Source organism: Apteryx rowi, unplaced genomic scaffold (assembly GCF_003343035.1).
Source record: "Apteryx rowi isolate R43461 unplaced genomic scaffold, aptRow1 scaffold_165, whole genome shotgun sequence".
NCBI classification, from domain to species: Eukaryota; Metazoa; Chordata; class Aves; order Apterygiformes; family Apterygidae; genus Apteryx; species Apteryx rowi.
Genome location: NW_020447919.1, coordinates 1,534,498 through 1,555,855, shown reverse-complemented (window position 1 = coordinate 1,555,855; position 21,358 = coordinate 1,534,498). Strand labels below are relative to the sequence as shown.

The following is a 21,358-nucleotide window of genomic DNA, read 5'->3' as shown; positions in this document are numbered from 1 at the left end:
TTTAGTCAAAGATGCTTAATAGAGTAATTCTCCTTTGAACTGTTAGAGCAGAGTAGATGAATGTGACACCTAAAAGACTTTGAATGAAGGATTTATTATGTAATTTAACAGCTCTAATTTTCTTCCTTTTTACTTCCAGATCTTAGAAATAATCATATTCTGCATTCTCCTCTATTTTTACAAAAGAAAGGCTGTGAAGCACATCGTGGTTTTGTTAATGATGGTAGCACTACTGGGTAAGAACATATTCACTTTAACGATGCTGTCTGTTGCTTGATAATTCCTTGTCACTCAGTCTCCCCTACTTGTTCAGATCAGGGCCATTTCAAAGTTGTGTGCTGAAGGAGAATCCGTAAAACATTTACATGATTTTACTGTGGTCCCTTTTTGAAGAGAAAAGCCAATTATTAAGCATAGTTTCTGTGTTTATTGCTAGGACTATTTCCATTTACAGATTTGCTTAAATGAATAAGCTGTTGAAGCCTTTTAAAATAACACTTTATGTTTAGATCCTGGGATTGAGGATTACTGAGTCTGTTTGATATGTCATTTGGAGAGCAGGCTAGCTGTGAAAATCTGTAATTTAAAACAGAGCAACTGAAGACCTTGTAAGCACTTTGTAAGTATATGCAGTGCTACAGTGTGACTTTCTGGAAACTTTTCTTTGAATTACCTATGACTGTCTGCATATGTGACTTCTTGTGCTTCACCACCTTTTCAGAAGCATAAGAAGAATTCAGTGGACCATTGAAGTTTGTGTTCTGATTAATGTTGCTGTCAAAAATAATCAATATCCAGAGAAACAAGGAAATATCATTTTCTGAGGCAGCTTCTAATAAAGTCAGATTTGAACCAATTTTGAAAAAAGGCAGGAGGTTATCTGCAAAGTTCTATTGCTTGCAGGTATATATTAAGAATTTATTACCACTCCACATCTTCTCCCATCTTTGTCTTCTCAGTTCTGCACAGAAACCCTCACAGGACACCATATTTCTTTGGTTGAGGTGAAAGGGGCTGAAACTGTGCCACTGAAATCAATCCAATTTCCTTTGAGGTCAGTGGGTACATGTATCAACTTGCAAAGACTTATAAAACATGTTTATGATGGAGCTGGTCAGAAATGTTTTGATAAAACAGAGTTTCAGTGGAGTTTGCCAGTTACACAATTTGGATTTAATTGAAGGTGAAAAACTCTTGTAGATTTGTTGGTTGGATTCTGCCAGATCCTTGCCTGGTTTCTTACCCAGCTGATAAGCTTCGACTTTCATATCTACCATTTCGGGACAGTCCACCCACTTAAATTCCCCAGCATCAGGAACATTAAGATCTGTAGCTCTATGTGAGCCTTGAGGGCTTTCCATACTCTCCACATGAGACAGAGAATTAAGAGCCCTGAGTCTTGGGCCTAAGTGTTTGACTGCTCTTGGTTTGCAGGAGAGTGTAGGATGTGTGAGTTTGACCAGGTCTCAGATCCTCATGTGGAGCCTGGGAGCTTTGGGAGAGCTCACCTGAACTGCTCCCAGTTTCTGGCTCTGCCACCAGGAGCAGGAAAAGCTGAGCACTCCCGAGCAATTCCAGGCTCCTTGCTGCATARTGGGAAGCCTAGCAACGGGATGGGTTTCCACTCCTGACTGCTGCAGTTTTGGGCAGACTCACTATGAGGGCTGCCCTGGTCTACAGCAGACCCACAGTCTGAGGGAGCTCAGCCACCTGGCTGCGCAGGCTGGGCTGCGAGTTTCACTGTGGAGTCTGGGAGCTTGGACACCCCCAGTGGCAAAGGGACGGGTGGCGTGCTCCTAACCCTTGGATTCCCCAGCAGAAACTAACTGTATTTGGTGGTCAGGTTGAAATCAACCAAAAAGTCACAATTTCAGTTAGTGGCTGCTGAGGTTTTGGTGAACATATGCAGCTTCAGAAATAATGTGTCATTATTTCTACTCTATTAAAAAAGACACAAACAAACAAATTCTGCTTCATGGGAACTTTTGAAATACTGACATTTCCCTCGAGCAGGAAATCCAGAACTGTGGCTGGCTCCAGTTACTGCAGCCATCCTGGTGCCTGGCAGCCCCCCACAAAACTACTTTTAGTCTTCTGTTTGGTCTCTGACCCTTCTGCTGAGCAAAGTCTTGGGGAGCTTTGCTGGTTCACAAGGGCTGAGAGAAGGCCCAGCAGCTTTGCTCTCCACCGTCTGACACATTAACAGCCCTCGGAGGGCCCTGGCTACAGGACTGGTGGCCAAGGTTTGGGGGCTCTCTGCAGAAAATTCTCTGTGACATCTTGTGGAGGGGAATTTCTGCCTTTTCTAATATCTGCACTGATAAGGTCCTGGAAGAGGATATAAATGAAATGTAGAAAAGCTTTTCTAAAGATGATGCAACCTTTGTGTCTCATTGGATACAATGAGACCTACTTTCATTATGAAGAAAATACAGAAGTGATCGTAAAATCTGCAAACATTTTGCTTAGTACAAGTCTGCAAGTTGATTTGGTGAGAACTATCTTACCTCATGTATATACTGGGAGTTATCATAAATTCAGGGGAAAAAATTCAGATTAAAGTGGGATTTCTGAGCTTCCTGCTCTAACAGCTGGACAGTGACATAATTTGTCACATGAGCTTGGGGGAGGTCATTTTATCAGAGACAGCAAAATCATTTCCTAGGTTTCAAAACCTATTCCAGGGCTATTTGAACTAAAAGAACATTTCGCTTTTCGGAAAAAAAAAAAAAACCCAAAACACTTACACTTTCTTTTCTGATGTGTTAAAATTGTAGGAGATGGAAACTGCCCTGTCATCAGAAACAATTCTTCTGAAATCTTGCTCTCAGTTGGACAATTCAAAGTACCAKTTTTCACTTGTAAATATTATTTTAAGATAATAACTCTGCCATCTTACAGTACAACTCTCAATCATTATGTAGGCTGCTTGTTGGGATTTGGGGGTATTTTTTGGCTTTTCTCATATCATTAGCATCACCACAGTCTAGAATTTGGCAAACTCTGCTCACTTTGAGTACTACTTTGTTAAACAACTCCACCTATTTCAATTATGGTACAAGAAGTGAAATGCTGACGATGAGCAAAGGTTGCCATTAAAGCAGTATTTCATGACTGTGAACAGGATCATTATGAGATGCATGCAGTTCTTAAACTCCCTCTGAACTTCTGGAATAGCTACAAGAAAAATGCTTGGAATTAAATCCCCAGACCTGAATCCTTCCTTCTTCCCCCACCTTTCTCCCATTCCTCTTTGGAAAGTGCAGATCTCCTTGCCAATCTGAGTTTTGCATCTACACTAGGATGAATCAGAAAACTGAAATCGAACACTCCTAAGCTCTGGAAGAAGCTGGATCCCAGCTGAGGGACTGTGTTCCTGATGATTAATTACCTTTCTTTTAAGATCTTTTCTACACTCTGACTCTTCTTATTATTCTTACTTTGTTTTGAATTTGTTACATTTTACTTGAGTAATCACAACCTACTTAGTTTAGATTCAACAAATGAAGAGCACATTCCAAAAGGAAATCTAGTTGAACTAGATTCATAGTTGAAACATCAGCCTCTTTTCTAAATGATGTGTGTTGCAAGACTTCTCTGGACTGGCGACGTATATAAAAATCTTTGCCTGCTGTCTTTTAAACAGGATTCATTTTGTAGTGAAGGAATGACAATAGCTAAATGGATTGAAAATGCACTACTTAAATATTCTGTTTGTGAGCTAAATCCAGTCATGGTTTGAAGATCCTGGTCCCTGGAAAGAAATGCAGACCCCTGTGTTAGTTGCCTTGACACTGTTTATAGCTCATGGGGGGAGGTCGGTGCCTTGTGATGGGACCCAAAGCGTCAGCTCTGTCCACCTTTCACCAACTCCTTACTCAGCAAAGAAATCCTGAGGGTGAGGATTTATTTTAAACCTTTAGGCTGCCAGTATCACATACAGGCTGCTAAGGAGATGTCCAGAGGCTTCAAACAGATAATGAGATGCCTCAGACCCTCTCCTGAATAATACAACATGGGCTCCAAATTAGCAGCTGGGACTAAATAAAATATGTCTGGAAGATGTGGGGGCTGTGGTTCCCCTTCGGTCTGATAGTTCAGTGTCTAGGCTGTATGCGCAAAAGTGGGAAATGGATTCAGCTTTTTCCTCAGCCTAAGTTCAGCTTCTCTCTCTCTCATACACACACACATGCACAGAGTCCTACCTTGCAGGATTTTATGAGGCCTACATATAAAATAAACTCCAACCTGACCTACTCTAGTGAAAATGGGGAAATCCTGGGTAGATGCAGGGTTGCAGACCTCAATGCCAGAGGAACTTCAAAGCAAAACAATAAAGCACGCGGGGAGTTAATGTCACTCTGAGCTTAGGCAGTAGCTTATCAAGGGTTTATAAATTCATGTGTTTTGATTTAGGCATCGAAACTCTACTTCAGTCTCTCTTCAGACGAGAGAGTCCTTTGGATGCGACCTGGCAGGTCGTCCTCCCTCGCTGACACTCTGAGGCACTTGCTGCGGATGCTGCCCTGCTAATCTCTCCCTTTCTCTTTCAGCATCACTGACTGTCATTGCTGTAAAGGCTGTGGCCAGCATGATAACACACTCTGTGAAGGGTAAAATGCAGCTTACTTATCCTGTTTTCTATATCATGTGTGTTTTAATGGCAGCTGCTTGTGCTTTCCAAGTCAAGTAAGTGAGTTTCTACTAATCTGCTAACCTTTGTACCCATTTATCTGTCAGTTTTGTTCAGTACTGTTATTGACTCTAGATACAAATTACAGTTAAATGCAACAAATTCCTGACAGAGCGTTGACAGATGCATGAATTGCCTGCAGTTGATTATACTGTATATTTAGACTTTATTTCTCAGTTTGTAATTGATTAATTACACAAGGTGCTACCTCCTTTCATTATCAACTCATATGCAGTTTTTCCAAATTCAGTTTTAGTTTTGCCACAGGTTTTGAACTTATTAAAAGAAAGTTATGTTCCTGATGCTTTTTGCTGCTACTTTTAAAAACCTTCATTGCTGAATAATCAAACAGCCACATATACCCTCATTACACACCTCTTTTTCCTGGCTTATGTCACTCAACAAGCTGAAGAAGAGAATTTACCCCTACTTTCTCCCCACTTCTTTTAAATCTGCCTGTTGAGCTTTGTTACCCTGTATGTCTGTGCCTCTTTAGGAAACAGTTAACTTTTGGTGAGCAGGGGACATGGGGTTTTCCCTGCTGGCCTCTAGCCTGTTAAGTGATTGTTTCATGCTGCCTTTGCAGATTGCTGCGGGTGGCAGCATGGTAAAATATTGCTTGCAGCTGAACGGAGTGTCTGTTCCCTTATTGCCGGTCCCTCTGCTTCAGGTACTGATAGCATCATTCAATAATCTCATCTAGACTGCTCCAGTGTGAGCCTGAGTGTTTACTTGCATGATTATTTTCCGGTAGAAGAGCCAACCCAGCTTTCTCATGGCAGAACATATCATTCCCATGTGGACTCAGGAAGTCCATGTGTTATTRTGCAGTGACTCTCCATGGCTGACTCAGGAACTCCCCTGCAAGAGATTAGAGAGTGATTTACATCCAGCTTGTCTTCACTGGAAGAACAGCTCAGGCCATTTAAAATAGGAAATAAAAGTTTAGTAAATAGGAAGCTCCCAAATTAACTTCTCCTTCTTGCCAGGTTTTCTTTTCTTTCTTTCTTTTGCTGGGTCAGAATTAGAACAGAAGTGAAATGTGCCCATTTCATTCCCTGGGCTCAGTGTCTCTTCCTCTCTTCTCCATTGGGCACATTTTCTATAGGAGACAGTGCTTTCAGTCTAGATTTTTCATTTTATTTTGCTTTCTCTCTTGTTTTATTTAACTGTCATGTGTTAGCTCAGAACAGCCCATGCTGCAACATCCTCCTGGATTCAATGCTGGGCCTTGGTATCTCTGTTTTAGTCCCCGTGACCAAGTTTGTTGCAAATGGGAGAAAATAATGAGGTGTTTTCAATGACTTCAAAATCCTGACTATCCTGTGGATATGTAGGATTTCTTTACTTTTAAAGCACCATGGAGACTGTTCAACAGTTGCTAAAATAACCATGCAATTACTTTAATGGCTAAAACAGATCCAGTCTTGGATTTTTACTGTTCACATATATTGTACCAGTGAAACATTTAAACATGGTTCTTTTTATAGGTTTTGAATACACTCCGCAGTCTCTTGATTTTTCTCTGTCTGTTTGAAATGCATTGCTGGTTTAACACAATATCTGCTCATGCATCCCAGGGTTCACACTCATGATTCATCTCCTTAGGAGTAGAGGTTGATAGCACTGTTCTTCTTACAAGTGGGTTCATTTGCTTTTTTCGTCAGTTGATGCAGACCATGAGGGCTGCTCCATGACCTGCTCACCAGCATCTTGGTCCTGTGGGTTTGTGCTCAGTGTATGCTCATGTGGTCCTGCATCTTGCTGATGATTCTGGTGAGGTTTTGTGTTGCCTTTCTGAGAAGCACAACACAGAGCTTCCAGAGCTTCCAGGAGCACAGGCTTGGAGCCACCTTCCCGGACTTTCCTGGCAAGACAGAGTATGCCCCCCGTAAGCTGGGGTGTGATTGCATGGATAAACATACAAATGTGTATTTTAACCGAGTTGGCTTGAGCAGCAGCAGCAAAGAGGCAGCAATGTGGACTTCAGCAAAGTGGAACTGTTCCTACAAGGACTCACATGTCTAACCATGCTGGAAGTATACCCTTACACGACCTGTTTAAATTAGAGCAACTTGACCCTGGCTGCTTGCAGGCAGCATAGCTTCCAGGAACTGATGCAGACCACAGGCAGTGACACCCTAGCTTTCCTCCCTTATCTGTGTCAGACAACATTCTTCTGGCAGGGCTTCAGTAGGGACTTTCAAATGATAGCCCATGGCCAGAGGAATCCCCTCCAACCTTCTGGCTTTGTCCTGTTTGTACTCTGCAGTCAAACCCAGCAGCCAATTCGATATGGTTACCCATTAGTCCAGGGCTATTTAATATTGTGGTGAGAAACAGTCAGACTTATTATTAAACTTACATTAAATTGCATAGACTTTCTTGAAGCGGCAAGAACTTCCTGTAGCTACGAGGTGCAATAACCCTTGTCTTCCAGGTTCTTGAATCAAGCAATGGAGCTGTATGAAGCGAGAGCAGTTGTGCCCGTTAATTTTGTGTTCACCACAACCAGTGCCATCATTTCAGGTTTGTTTCTGGCCTTCTGTCTCCAGAATGATTTTCTAAGGATCAAGCTTGAATTATCACCTCTGACAGAAACACAAACCAGTCATGTTTGTCTCCACCAGAAGAACTTTTTCTTATTTGACAGGTGTTTAAGTTCTGAAAAATGAGTAAGTTCATAACCTTTGAAGCAAAATAAAAATAATCAAATTCTAGCTTTTGCTATGTACAGTTTACTGTGCCTTCCTGGCTTATTGGAAATACCTGCATTTGTCCTAGCCTCATCTTCACATCCAGTAAATGCATTTACCATGTGCACACCAGCCTCTCCATATCCGAACTGGCAGAGTAATTTTAACAGCCTGGCAAACTACTCAAATGACAACCAGCTGTGTTTCATAGTAGTTAGTGTATATTCAGTTTCAGAAGGTGGAATTCTAGGTTAAGTGAAGGAAATAAAATGACTCTGAAAACCTTTTAAGCATTTAACATTTTATTCTGGCTGAGAACTTTGAACTCAGTGTTGTTAAAGAGCAACTGCAAATCTTGGAAATGGTGCACAGTGTAAGAACATGAGCAGGGAGGAGGACTAAGATGCTGTATCAGCAATGAGCCAAAATGATCTTGTTGTTATAACATTTATGACTCATTTTAACACACACTGGGGGCTTTCCTGTCATTGCTGTGCAGGAGTTTCTCATGCAGAGCTGCCGTTAATGAGAAGGGGAGTTAGCTTCATGCACAGATTGTCTCAGCACCTGTGTCAGAGACCTACATTTTGTGACTGAGAGGAGACTTTGGCCAAGAGGGGGTTGCATTCTTGTGACCATATGGAGAATTTGGCCTTGTGCCTCCTAAAAAGATCAAGTACCTATTCAGGAACAGCTTAATAGCTTTGAGACTGGATACACATGCATTTGCACCAGGTTAGTTAAACCAGTGTAGGGCTCAGAAGAACGAGCTCTGCTGAATCTTGCTGGGGTACTTTCAGAAGGTACCTTCTTTAGTGATTCCCCCATCCCTAGTTGCAGCCTTTGAAGATACATTCACTCTTCAGCTGCTCCAGTTCACACTCTGATGTTTCTAAGCAAAACTATGCTCCTCAGTGGTTTAAAGCTCACACATTTGGCTGTGAATTGGGGCAGCTGAGATCCAGATACGCATCTGGTTCTGTCACCACCACTGCAGAAGTGCTAATTCCTAGAGAAGGGGTGACCAGAAAGAGTTAGTGATCCCTTCAGCCAGAAAGATTTGGCAAACTTGGCTGCTGGAGCCCTTAACTTGGTTTAAATATCAGTGACACTGCTAGTTATCTAAAACCTGTTCTTAATTGGAGCTAAGATGGCCTGCTGGAGTGGCTTAACTAAATCCATGAAGAACCTGTTAGCTCTACTGGTATGACTCTGCTTGTGAATAAGACCTTGAGTCTGACCTGTGTAAAAACTGTTGCTGACAATGCAAAAAATACCTGCATCTGTGCAGTTAATAACAGCAAGCGCTCCAGCCTGATAAACTAATTCTTCTCCAGTCCCATACAGTATCCTGAGAAAGCCTACATAATAGAATATGGACATATAATGTGAACCCCCCCCATAATGTGTATTAATACCATATTTGGGATTTTTTTGCTCCATTTGAGCATGACACTGCTCCTGACCCTCCCAGCTGTAATTCATATCACTTGGAATCCAGTCAAGATCTGCAACTCTTGTTTCTGTCACATTCCAGGGGTCATATTTTATCAGGAATTCCAAAGTGCAGCTTTGCTGAGTGTGTTCATGTTTCTGTTCGGGTAAGTGTATCAGCTGAAAATCTGCACTAAAGCTTGTATTGGAACAATATTGCTTTGTGGAGTGCCTTCTTTTCTCAGTAAGAAGAAACCCATCTTGTTATTAAAGTATTATGGAATAGCCATTACAGTAGGATAAAAAACATTAAAGGAAAGATTAATATCAGTGCTATGGGGGTTTGGAGGCCTGTTTTTAAATCCAAATATGTAAAAATTTGAGACACTTATGAACTACTAATCCCATGATGGAATGAAAAACTAGCAGCATGTGTTCTTCCTGAAGGAAGGACAGATCACTGCTCTCCCCCAAAGATCATGTTATAGAGGAGACTTTTACGACTGCGAGAAATGTCCTTCCACGTTACCTTCCACTTGCGTGTCCAGCTGTTCTCTGCTGCCATTAGCTGCGGGCAGATGCATGAGTTGCTTGCCTGCAAGGCGGTACTGTAATACCTCTCCCCCATTTTCATGTGCTCAGGAAGACATGGCATGCCTGCTGAAAAGTTCAGAGCATGCTAAGAAGCTGCTAACAGTAAATGTTTGAAGAAGTGCAACCAAAGTGCTAAGCAAGAGCAGAAATCTTCTGCTGGCCACCAGCATAGTAACAATTCAGGGGACAGGTAAAAGTTATCTGATAATGGGCATGTGATAGTTAAATGCATCTCCCTGAACTCTTGGTCATGTGTCTTCCTACTGCTGTCAAATAAATGGGACCGACAACTACAGGCATCTTCTTCTCCTGCAGTCAGACTGGAGTAGATGCACAGAACTACTATGTTGTTTGACTGCAAAAAAAGCAACAGAAAATGGAGATGAGCAAATTCAATCCATGTATTTGGCAGGCAGGAAGTAGTGACTGTGTGTCCAACATAGAGTGGACAGATTTATCCAAGCATAGCAGTTTCTCATTGCTCCTGGCTTACAGCTTGCCCCTGAGACACAGTCAAATGAGAAAAACAACAGAGATGTTGACCATCTGTAATGAGACTGAGTTGCTAATGAAATTGGAAGTGCTAAAATGCTAGTTCAGACACTCTGTGAAGATGTGCTCAAGGATTCAAATGTTGTGGTCTCACGCTCACAGACATTTGGTTCCTATGTCATGGAAAGTGTAATTTTGTTTGCAGAGCCCTTGGTACTGATAATAAAGCTTCAGGAGGCAAAAACTAGACTGACAGGGAGCCCGAGTTGAATTTATAGAGCTGCCAGGAATAAAAGTTTCTTTACTTATAAGCTGAGCAGCTCAGGTTTGGAAGTCCTTGAAAAAGAAACATGGAAAGAAATCCTCATCTCAGATGCAATTATTGTCCCTAATTATACTATGTCACTGTTTTTTGCAGGTGTCTCCTCTCTTTCCTTGGTGTATTTTTAATTACAAGAAATAAAAAAGAGGAACATTTACAAATTCCTTATATTGACTGTGGACATATTCCTGGTGAGTAGGGTTTTTTCTTTTTTCTGTCTCTCTGTTTAAAAATGAGATAGCAGATAATGGGATGACCTGGGAGAATTGAGTCAGGAATGTTCTCTAATCATATTTAATAAATATACTGTACCCTTAATTTCTATTTCTGTTCCCAAGAGATTTTTCAAAGAATTTTTCAGACTTTTTCCAAGCTATTGTTACAACCAGTCAAGTGAAAACAATGATTACTGGAGCAAAGAATGCTGAAATGATGGATTGGTGGGGGATTTGTTTTATTAAAATTTTTCATAGAGTTGTTGTTTTTCCCTTCCCTCACCCCCATTCCTTAGGACAAAAAGTGACAGGCAAAATACAGCCAGATTCCCACCATTTGTGCTATGGCACTTTGAATAATGAAGACGACTTGGGGAAACCTCAAAGCTGAAAGAAGAAAACACCTTACTTTCCAGTTAACAAGAGGAACACCGCTGGAACAAGGATCAGGAGCACCTTTTCGTTGGACATATTCAAGTGTCTATTGTATTCCTGTATGTCGATGTGTCATAGTATTATTTAATCCTACTTAATTTATCCCCTGACTGTCCCAAGTGTGTTATGAAGATAAAGGAAGCTTTAAGAAGAACTAATAAGTGTTAATGAAACTGAACATTCTCCTGCTATAAATGTCTCTTAGTGATGATTTGGAGCTATTTTTAGTTTTAATTGCCCAGAAATGCAAATAGGCACAAAACAGGATTTTTAAAATTTGCTTTTGAAAACCCCCAGATGTGCTTAGATGCTTAAAGACAAAGATGGGAAATTAGGAGAATTTTCATAAGTGACTTAAAGTATTCTGCTGTATGTCTAATACCTTTAAAAATCTGATCCTTTCTGTTTTCTATTTAACAGTCAAAAACTGTGTGCATGTATGCAGTRTACATAAACATGTATACACAATGTATTTTAATTTATGTATAGTGGGAAAGTCCCGACTTGCTTCTTGCTTCATCAGACTCATGAGAAATGTAGGTGCACGCGCACATGCACACACCGGTGAGGTGGCTTAGCCAAGGCAGAGTTAGGGAACAGTGCTTGACATTTTATAGCTTCCCAGAAGAGTCTTGTGCACTGGGCTGAACCGAGGAGAAACTGTGTTAGTATAGTCTAGCCTGAGGCTTAGCATCTGTTTTCAGGGAAACAATTTTTTAGTGAAGAGGGTGCCAAGTTCTCCAGAGGAAATGGGGAGCCAGGCTCCCTCCCTTGGTGTCTTTTGCAAAGATACTTCTGAAAGAGAAAAGCAGAGGACACAGGGCCAGTCCCACCCCCTTCCTAAATCTATGGTGCTCCTGCACGAGGCATGGCTGGAAAAAACAGGATCACAAAGTCTTGGTAACTGTATAAATTTTCCTTCATAAATGGTAGCTTCTCTGCACTCGAAGAGCCGACAGCGATGGGAACCACAGCAATAGCTGTGTTTCGGTCTGGCAGGCAGTGAGGCCTCCGTGTGCCTCGGCCCCAGCCTCCGGCAAGAAATTGCTTCTGGGCATTAATGCCGGGTCCACTTGGCCCTGCTGGACCGCGCTGAGCGCCCCTGCCTGCGTGCCAGCTCACACACTTGGCTGCAGGAATGAGCAAAAGTGCTCGGGAAAAGGGCTCAGTACTAGCCTTTAAGTCTCGGACAAAATACTTCTTTTAGGTTGGACTTAATCTGCAGTAATGGATACAGGCCATGTGCAGTGTGTATTTCATTTCAGCGGGGTATGATGAAATGACACCTCCTTGTTTTTCAAGCAATTATTTCATTTTAAAGTAAGTGCAGCAAAAGAGCAGTAAGATGGTTTGGTTTCAAATACTAAGAAATATCCATAGAACTGTAGCTCTTCCTATGCAGCAGTGTCCCAATAGCAGGCCTTGGTGGGGTTGTGAATTTGTTTTTTGACTTGGATCTTTTCCAGCTGGCACAGGACAAGATTCAGCGTCTGCACCTTACCAGCTGCCTGGTCATGGCCTTCCTCTCCCCTCTTGCAGTTTAAGGGAAGCAGAAGTTCAAGTTTCTAAAGCTTAAAATAAAAAATGCAGAGTTTTTTGGTATGCTTTCTCCAGGGAATAAAGGCATGCCTCCATCTTTCTTTTGCAGCTCAGATTTAAGCCACTTTCTAATTCTCAAGTGAAAGTGTGTGCTCAAGATGGAAATGGGAGGCTTATAGTTTTTCTTTCTATGACCTAGGAAACAAGAGGATGAAAGGATTTGTTCTTGTTTCTTTTTTAAATTATTGGTCTTGAGCATCTTTCTGAAATTTGTTTCCATGATTTGGAAGGGCTGGAGGAGACAATAAGGATTACCAGGCATAGGATTTTCTCTTTAAAGTAGGAAATTGCATGCAAAAATCTATGGCAAAAGCTATTATTTATTTTAAACTACTGTAATTCTTCTTGAATGCCACTTTTTTCTCCCAGTGGGTTTATACAAAGATTATATGGGTTAAAATGTTTTCTGTAAACCTGAATGTAATTTAAATTAATTTATGGAGCAAAACTTCAGCAGGAATTATATGCAATTAAAAATTGTCATTTAGCTTGATTTTGAGATGTGGACACGTTCCAATTAATATATTACAGGGCCAGAAAACTCTGCGATCAGATTTCATTATTGCTATGCAAAGAAGGGGACATGTTTTGTTTTAAGAATCAATTTCTAATCAATCAATGTCATTTTCAGATTGTGCTTGTAATATTTAGGTTGCAAACACCACAGACAAATGGTTGCTAAAAGAAAATCCTTTTCACTGGAATACAAAAATGTCCCTGGAACCCTTTTCTTCAATAGTGAGTTTTTTTCTTGCTGTGTTTTTCTTGACACCAAAAATCTGGACCAGATATAAGCTGTGAAACTTGCACCTGCAAACTGAACTTTCTAGAGTAGATACTCTATGGAATCTGAGGAAATAAAAATAAATGAAGGTGTGGTGGACAGTCAGCACCTCACATGATCCCTGCAGACTCCAGTTTGGGATTTTGCTAGACCAGAACCAGCCAGACTCATTTAGTGCTTGTTCCACTGCTGATGCATGCTGCAGAAAAATATGAAGTATTAACTGGCCATGGGCCTGGAAATGGGAACTTTGGAGGAGAGCTAGGCAATTTACTTTTTGCCATAAAAATATCAGGTTGCCTTTGCCAAATGGTTTCAGCTGGCAAAAAATAAATTAATCTGGGACTGGATTCCCACATCTGCCAATGATAGGGGCCTGGCATTCACCTGGCAGGCTTATTGCCTGCTCCTCACTATGGCCCAGCTCACGTTTTGTATGCAAGGGACCTGGCTCACCTAAACCCATAGGAGAAAGGTCAGAGTTTATAGGGGCTTCTCTGAAGAGTGGTTCAAAGAGCTTCTCTCCTTTGAAGCTCTGGTTTCATGAACTTGATGAGCTGCTTGAACAGTTCAGTGCTGCTGAAAATGTCACTCTCTTTCTCCTGGCTGTGAGGTCCTGCACTGCCTACAGCTGTGAGCCAGTTCAACCCACTAACCCTGCAGAAACCATCTGCTTTCTCTTTCTTCCTGGGTTTGCTCTGGAAGGTTAGTGAGTGGAGCTGGCCCATGGGAGGGTCTGGCTGGAGCATTTGGTGGGAAGCAGAAGAAAACAAGGAGAGGGAGTGAGACCTCCCTCCTTTAGCAGGGGCAACTATTACATTAACTCCCTCCCTCCTAAGGAGCCGCATCATACAGCAAGCATCCTGCTAAGCTCACTCCTCATGTGTCAGCATGTCCCAAATGCAGCAGTTATTAGACTTTGGCAATGCTTAGGTTTTAAGTGTCTGACTTCTGAAGCAAAACCCTGGGTCAGACTTGCCGTGCTGTGCATGGTGAGAGTTGGGTGACTCCACCTGTGACAGAGATAGGCAGCCTGTGGCATGAGGAACATCCTAAGGTCAGCTAGGAGCACAGATATGTGTCTAACGATACAGCTTGTTCTAAGGACTGATTTTTTTTCTTTCCAATGACTGTTTGCTATGAAGTGCATAAACAGTGTTGGAAGGATGGACTGGGACCAAGTGCCCTCTGCACTGGTCTCAAAGTGGTCTTCCCTTGTGAGTGAGCTCTCCTTCCAACCCACTTCTTGCAGGGAAGCTGGCTGCTTGCAGAGACAAGTGTTGACTGTGATAACCCTGAGGTGCAGATGATTAGACTGACCTGCCTTCCTGTTTGCACTTTTGTTACTGTCCTCTGAAGCTCAACCTTTTTCTTATTTAAATGTTTTGGATTTTTGCTGCCTTTGGAGAAATCAGCTGGACCATCTTGATGACTAGTCCAAAGAAGATACAGGCTAATTGCCTTAATTATTATTGGAGGGCCAAGCTGGAAGATTTACAACCTGAGGCCAACCAAGGAGAAAAGAATAAAGAAAAATTTAGTCCTCTGGATTCTCAGGAGTTTGAGAACTCCTGAGCTTGAAATGTTCCTGGGATCTGGGACAGAATCAGAGACATCAGTGAATAAATAGTGATGACATTTATTTTTGTATGTGTTTTTAATTTGTTGGGATTTTTTTTTAATTTTTAGAAATGTAGTATGGCCTTTTTCTGCTTAGAGAAGGACAGAAGAAAGTAAGATGCTCTCTTGGCAAATGGGAGATGTTTTGACCTTTTGAAGCTGAGAGAAGTTTAGAAGGCACCTGACATGTTCAAAAGTAGTCATTAAGTTATAACATAGAGGAGGGCAGCACTGGCAGATATATCACTACATACTGAGCAGTCACGACTGTTTAGAAAGGCTCTTTGTCCTCTTGTTGTGTATTAAATCTGCTCAGAGCACTTGTACCTGGTCTGGCCCCCTGGGCTGCACAGAAACATATTTCTGAAACATGCTGAACCAGTCTCCAGGGTCTGGACACCTTGAGCATCCGACTGATGTCTCTTTGGAGTATTTTGTCTCCCATGCAGGGCTCTTGTCAGGTCCTCTCTGTGTGGAAATTAGACTGTGTGACTGGTAGAATGGACAGACTTACTCTGATAAGAAGATACATTATGTCCATGGCATTTCTCTTGACCTGGGAAGTGTGCACATGGCACTGCCCTACAAGCAAGTTGTGCAAGCCTACAAAGACTCAGATGATGTTCCCTTTACTTCCTGATTCCCACCATAGTAAACAAGCGCAGTGTGGGGTATCCTCTGAAGCAGAATTATTGGCAGCTCAGGAACTTCCAGATTCAGCAGGTGAGACCATAAATAAAGAGTTAGGTGGCTGCTGAGTAGGTGCCTTATTTAGTCTAAATCCAAGTTGTGCAAGTAGGCCCCTGGAGTTTGTCCAAGTCTTTGAGAGAGAAAGTGCACCTGAGAGCATAACATCTGCAGTAGCATTTTGACTGCTGAGTGCCTCAGTCTTGGGTGCCAGGGGAGCATGTGTCAGTTCACAAGATGATGATGAGGGGTTGCTGCTCTGCAGCAGAGCCAAGAACATGTCCTGGGTGGAGGAGAGTGTTGCATGGGCACAGAGGGACGAGTCCAAGGGACAACGAAGATCCTCCGGACAAAGGCAACTGTTGAATTTTCAAACTAGAGGTACTGTAAAAGAATGATTAAACAGGTGGTTTTAACTCTGTTTTACATGTAGTTAACGTATCACTGTAGCCCACAGCATTAATACCTTGAACATAAGAAGTGGCCTGTGCCCACTGACGAAAGAGCCAATTTTTGTATTTTGCTAGGTCACATTGGGGAAAATGGAAATGATTGATTTAAGCCTCCAGCACAAATATGCACTTGCCAGCTCTCCAGTTGGAGATTTCCACTCTTGGACTAGGCACTGCCTTGCCTAGATGAAATTGTTGGAGTCTGCTGCCAGTTCTCTTTCCAGAACCATTAAGTTGGTTGAAAGAGCAGCACTGTCATTTGTCTCCGTTTGATAGTTGGTGGGCATAAATCCAGATTTGCATTAACAATGGATCGGGACTTTTCTCTCTATTTGAAAAAATTAAAAATGTTGTTCTTGAGTTTCAATAGCATGTGTACCAGGCCCAGAGCGGAATGTTGCCTAATGCTCTCTAAAGCACTCAGCCAAGAATAAGAAAGAAAACTTGCATGACACAGACGCTGATATTTAGACACTTCTTACCTGTCACTGACGGTTACTGCTGGGAACACATCATGTGGCAACAGACTACAACGACAAAGTATTTTAGCCTCTATTCAGTTTTCCAAAAACAGCTGTTCTGTGTTTTACACTGGAAAGGAGATGAGGAATATGATTTAATATTACTAAGCATCGCAGTTACCCGTGTATTTATTTTTTCCAGGCAATATTTAATAGTTAACTAACAGGCATGTCCTGAAAATCCACTGACTGGATTCTAGGTGCATGAATGTACTTTAGGATTTGGCGCAGTGTGGACAATAATAGATGGCTAATATGGGAAGGCAGCTTGATGTCCTTTTGCCGGGTCTCTTGCACAGCTCTGGTCAGGGAACCTTTTCCGAACACTTCCGCGTAAACACCTTGGCCCATCTGCATGAAAAGGCATCCAGTCCTTTCCCGCAAGGTAAGATAGAGGATCTACCATTAGTAATTTGTTGTAGTGAGTCATTGTTTGCTCCTCAGCTCTGACTTATGCCTATTTTAAATTACTTGAATTTAACTTACAGCTATTTGTCTTTCACCAGTGAATTAAAGCACTCGGTAAGTCCTCTAATAAAACACAGTAAGATCACTTCTTGGACTTTTTGCTAAGCCAGCTAGACTGGCCTTTTAAGTCTCTCACCATCAGACATTTTTCTCAGCCCTCAAATTATTTTCTGCGGTTATTTTCTGCTCTCTCCCCATTTTCTCAGTGTCTACAGTTGGCTTCAGTGCCAAATGCAGAGTAAAAACCAGTTCCTAATGTGGCTGAAGAGGTAGCACAGGCCTTGTCCAGACCTAAACCACGGTGATTTCAGTGCCTGGATGCCCCCGTTTCCCAAGCTGCAACCCTGAACCCTTGCTCAGCTGCCACCTCTCCTGGGAGCTGCCTAAGCTTTCTGTTTCACCACTGTAATTTAACGGCGGTGGTGGTGCATGCCCAGGGTGCATCAGCCTAGATAATTTTGAGCAAGTTGACTTCTGACTCCTTCCTGAGCTTGATCATGGTCCAAAGAGGAGGTGCCCTCCGCTGTGATCCCTGGGGGCCCAGCACAACACCTTATGTTGAAAACGCCTCTCACTGGCCCAGGGGCTTGCACAAATGTTGTGATAGGTATTTCTTCTTTTAAAATACCTCGCAGCAGTAGGCAACCTTACAGAGGCACCTTTTTTTCTCAGTGCCCCAGCAGTACAGGAGCCACCCAGGCCTGGAGAGGAGGGCGATTCCTCGGAGGAGCGCGCAAGGTGCAGTGGGTAAAAAGACTCTGGGAGGAGGAGCTGGAAGCCACCAGATCCGCCTCGCAGATAAACCGCTCTCGCCGCAGGGGTGGTAACAGGGCGCCAGAGGGAACCGGCTCTTTAGTTCGTGATGTACAACAAGGGCTTCTGCTCTCTCCTTTCCTCGTAGCTCACAGTCTCATGGTTAGGGTATTTTTTCAAGGTGGGACGGTAAGTCTGAACTCCCTCCAGCAGGCAGTAAAGTTGAAACCAGCTCTCCCGTGTCCTGGGTGAATAGTTTCCTCACTGAACTGCTGGATGCAAAGGACTCCCCCTCCAGCTGCCTTTCAGAAGCAAACAGAACCTCTTTGTTTCGGTTTTGAAAAAAAGGGCTCTGGCGTCTCACCCCTGAGAGGCCAGGGGTGCCCGCTAATGCTAAACCGGGCGCCAGATCCCCGAGACCAGCGGGCTGCCAGTGCCATCCCGGTGCTTGGCTAGTTCAGGTGATGGACAGCTCGCTCCGGCTGTGGCTGTTTCCACTTTGAGGCGCCTCAGGCTCCCCYGGCATGGCAGAGGGAAGCGGGAGGTTTGGTCCTGCTTCTGGCTGCCAGCACAGGGCACGAGTCTCCCCCCTCCCTTTCTGGGAGCGAGGTTCTGGTGCACAAAAGTGCATTTGTGTTGAAGAAAAATTTGTGTTGCGTTTGGATTCCCTAGTCACATGTCGCACAACAGAGCAGGGCTGCTTATTCTGCTGGTGCCCTTGCAGCACCAATAGTTTAAATTCAGCATCTTGAGGCTTTTTTGGTTTTCTTAATAATTTAAAATGAGCAGATCAGTAATTTCACCTCAATTAACCTGAGGTAATTTGTGGTGGAATTCTGCATGAAAAAATAAAAAGCTGCTTTGAATAGTGAAACCTTTGCAAATAAAAGCCCATGCTGGAGCACTTTGAATGTGATTACGGTGACTCATATTTTTAATGGCTTTTTTTTTTTTTTTAATCTTAAAAGTGGCTGCTTTCCAAACAAAGTTCTACAAGGCCTCATATAACAAACAAGGGTTACTGCTCTTTTCCACACATAACATGAAAAATATCCTTGAGCGGAGCAGAGCGAGCTGCAGACCATCTGCCGCAGTTTGGACGGCTGCACAGGGCTCGCTCCCTCGCCACCATGCCTGCCACGTGGTAAAGCAAACCACCTGCTTCCTGCGCGAGGGTCTGCCTCGAGCGCTGAAAACCTTCCTCCGGTGGTGAAATCCATCCAAACCGCGGACGGGGGATGACAACCTTGRCATTCTTCGTTGCTGCATTTGTTGTTATGCCATTTGTTGTTTGCTAAAGCACGCTGCAGACTTTAGTCTTCTTTTCCATTCAAACTTGAAAAGGGCAGGTTGTGCCGGAGATACAGAGACTCTTACTTTCCTGTGCGTTACGCTGCCTCGTTCTTCAACTGTGAGTGACCAGGTGAGGCACCTTGGAAAGCGAAGGAAAAGGAGGGAGAGGGAATTCGTGCAGCAGCTTTCCCCCAGAGGGGTCTCGATGTCACCCCCTGTGCCCCACGTGATGGTGCAGACGTTGGACTGAGCTGCGCCTTTCGCCATCACCCTTACGTGAAACAAGCCCTGAGCACAAACTGCAAAAGAATCCCAGACGTGCAGTTACCAGATACTTTACCTAGATCCTCACGGCATGGACGAACTTTAATTTTGCAAAAGCCGTGCAAAGTGAAGTGCGGCATTGCCCCCCGCTGCCTGACACCCCCCTGCACAGCTCTGCCAGCTGAGCAGCCTGCAGGAGTTGTTATTCGGCACCGCGCTCGGAGCGGGCTCACATCGGCTTCGCTGCCAGCACCGGGCGACCCATGCTGCTCCCACGGCCGCTGCCTGAAGCCTAGATGGGGCCGGTCGCACTGCCCCGGCCACCCGCTAAACCGGGGGGCCCTTTGGCACCTGGCAGCACCCGGGCTTGGCGCTGCACCGCCAAGGGCTTCCTACCGCCCTGGCGCGTTCGGGGTATGTGCTGCTCCCTCCTGCCTCTCTGGTGGTCAAAACCTTCATGTGAAGTTGAAGATGCCATGTTAGTCAAGTTTTGTCCTGCCTTCCACCTGGCGAATGGGTTTTGGGGTGGGAGGGGATCCACTGACAGCCTGGGAGATGTTTCCAAGTCGTAGTGGCAGTAAGTGTCCAAGAGAAGTGAAGTGGCCTCAGCCCCTGCAGGTAACTTCTCTGGAGACCTTAGTGGCCAAATGTGAGTGTGTCCCTATTTAGTCAGTGCCAGGGGCGGCTCTGAAAAGGTTTAGCACATCTCCAGGCCAGCATGACAGCTCCCTGGCAAGCTACAGCTTTCACAGCACCCCCTCAAAAATGAAGGTGCTCACCCTTGCGTGGAAATGAAAATGCTTCTTTCCTCCTACATAAAAAAAGATAAATAAATTCAGTGCTGTTGTTTTGTTAAGAAATAAACAGTTTCCGCTACATTTTTCTTTGAAGAAGTTAAACCATATTGTTAAACTTACTGATTATAAATAACCAGCAGCAGCAGTCTGAGGTGTCTGCCTCATATGGAAAATTTCAGCTCAGATGGTAGAAGTCTGGCAGAGTTTTATGATCAACTCAGAACAGGATCTTACAACAGAAAAGCAAGCAGAGCTGCAAGCTGTGCCTGAGATCAGGTTGTTCGCCTGCTTGAAAGAGTGTCACTTGCGGGGAAAAGTGTTTGTGGCTATGTTTGGTTAACTGGGTCCTTGTGTGGCCTTTGACTAGATTAGTATTCTACTAGCCCTATCATGTGTCCATTAGTGCCATGCCACTCAGTGCTCAGGCTGCCTCTTTCTTTCTTTCTTTCTTTCTTTCTTGGAGACTGCAAGCTGTGCAACATGCAGTAAATGTCATTAGGAGTGGAGAAAATACTTATCTGCTATGCATAAATAATGCTTCAAACGTAAAACAAAATCATAGCTTTAAAATGTGTCATCATTAATCATTGGCCAAAATGAAATCATAGCTTAAAAATGTATCAAGTCTGGCTGGCCAAAACTCAAGCCTATGTTAATTTGTTTTGTTATGCTAAATGGTGGCTTTAAACATACCAAGCCGTTAGCAGAGCTAGTTAAGATGGCACAAAATAGGGTAATAGGTGCAACTCATGCTGTAGTTAAGCAGTGTTTAAGATGATCTAAACAGAAACCTGCAAAAACACAGTTGTGCTAAAACATGGTAGGAACAGTTTTCACAGTGCAAGAGCATATTTCAGCAAACATTAGTGTTCACAAATTGCAGAAGCCCCAAGGGAAGCCCAAGCTGCAGCRAACCCTCGAAGCGAGCGTGGGCTGAGCCATGGGATTACTGGGAGGCGTTCAGCCCCAGCCTTGTGCCTGGTGCTACCAAAGGCTCTGCCAGGGTACCGATGAGAGCAATCCCAAATCCCCGCATGCTGGGAGTATGACAATATTTTGGTTCCTTTTACCTAAGCGAATTCAGGTGAAGTTGGCACAGCCATAAAAACAATTCTCTTCCCCTCTGGAGCCACGACTCCTGTTGGCTCTCTCCCATTCTGCCCTTTTGCCTTCCACAGCAGGCTCTGGGGTATTTCCATATTACCTGTAATGAAAGGGGCATCAGAGCTATGAGCAGGC

At 43.5% G+C, this 21,358-nt stretch overlaps 1 protein-coding gene across 1 annotated transcript in view; it reads left to right on the top strand.

Moving 5' to 3' along the window:
• Positions 1–10,837, top strand: part of NIPAL2 (NIPA like domain containing 2) — a 36,347-nt gene extending 25,510 nt beyond the window's left edge. The window contains exons 6-11 of the mRNA XM_026060161.1: positions 140–236; positions 4,554–4,689; positions 7,134–7,222; positions 8,927–8,990; positions 10,328–10,422; positions 10,743–10,837. Coding sequence (XP_025915946.1) covers positions 140–236; positions 4,554–4,689; positions 7,134–7,222; positions 8,927–8,990; positions 10,328–10,422; positions 10,743–10,837 — 576 coding nt within the window. The remainder of the gene's footprint in view (positions 1–139; positions 237–4,553; positions 4,690–7,133; positions 7,223–8,926; positions 8,991–10,327; positions 10,423–10,742) is intronic.
• Positions 10,838–21,358: the final 10,521 nt, after the last annotated feature.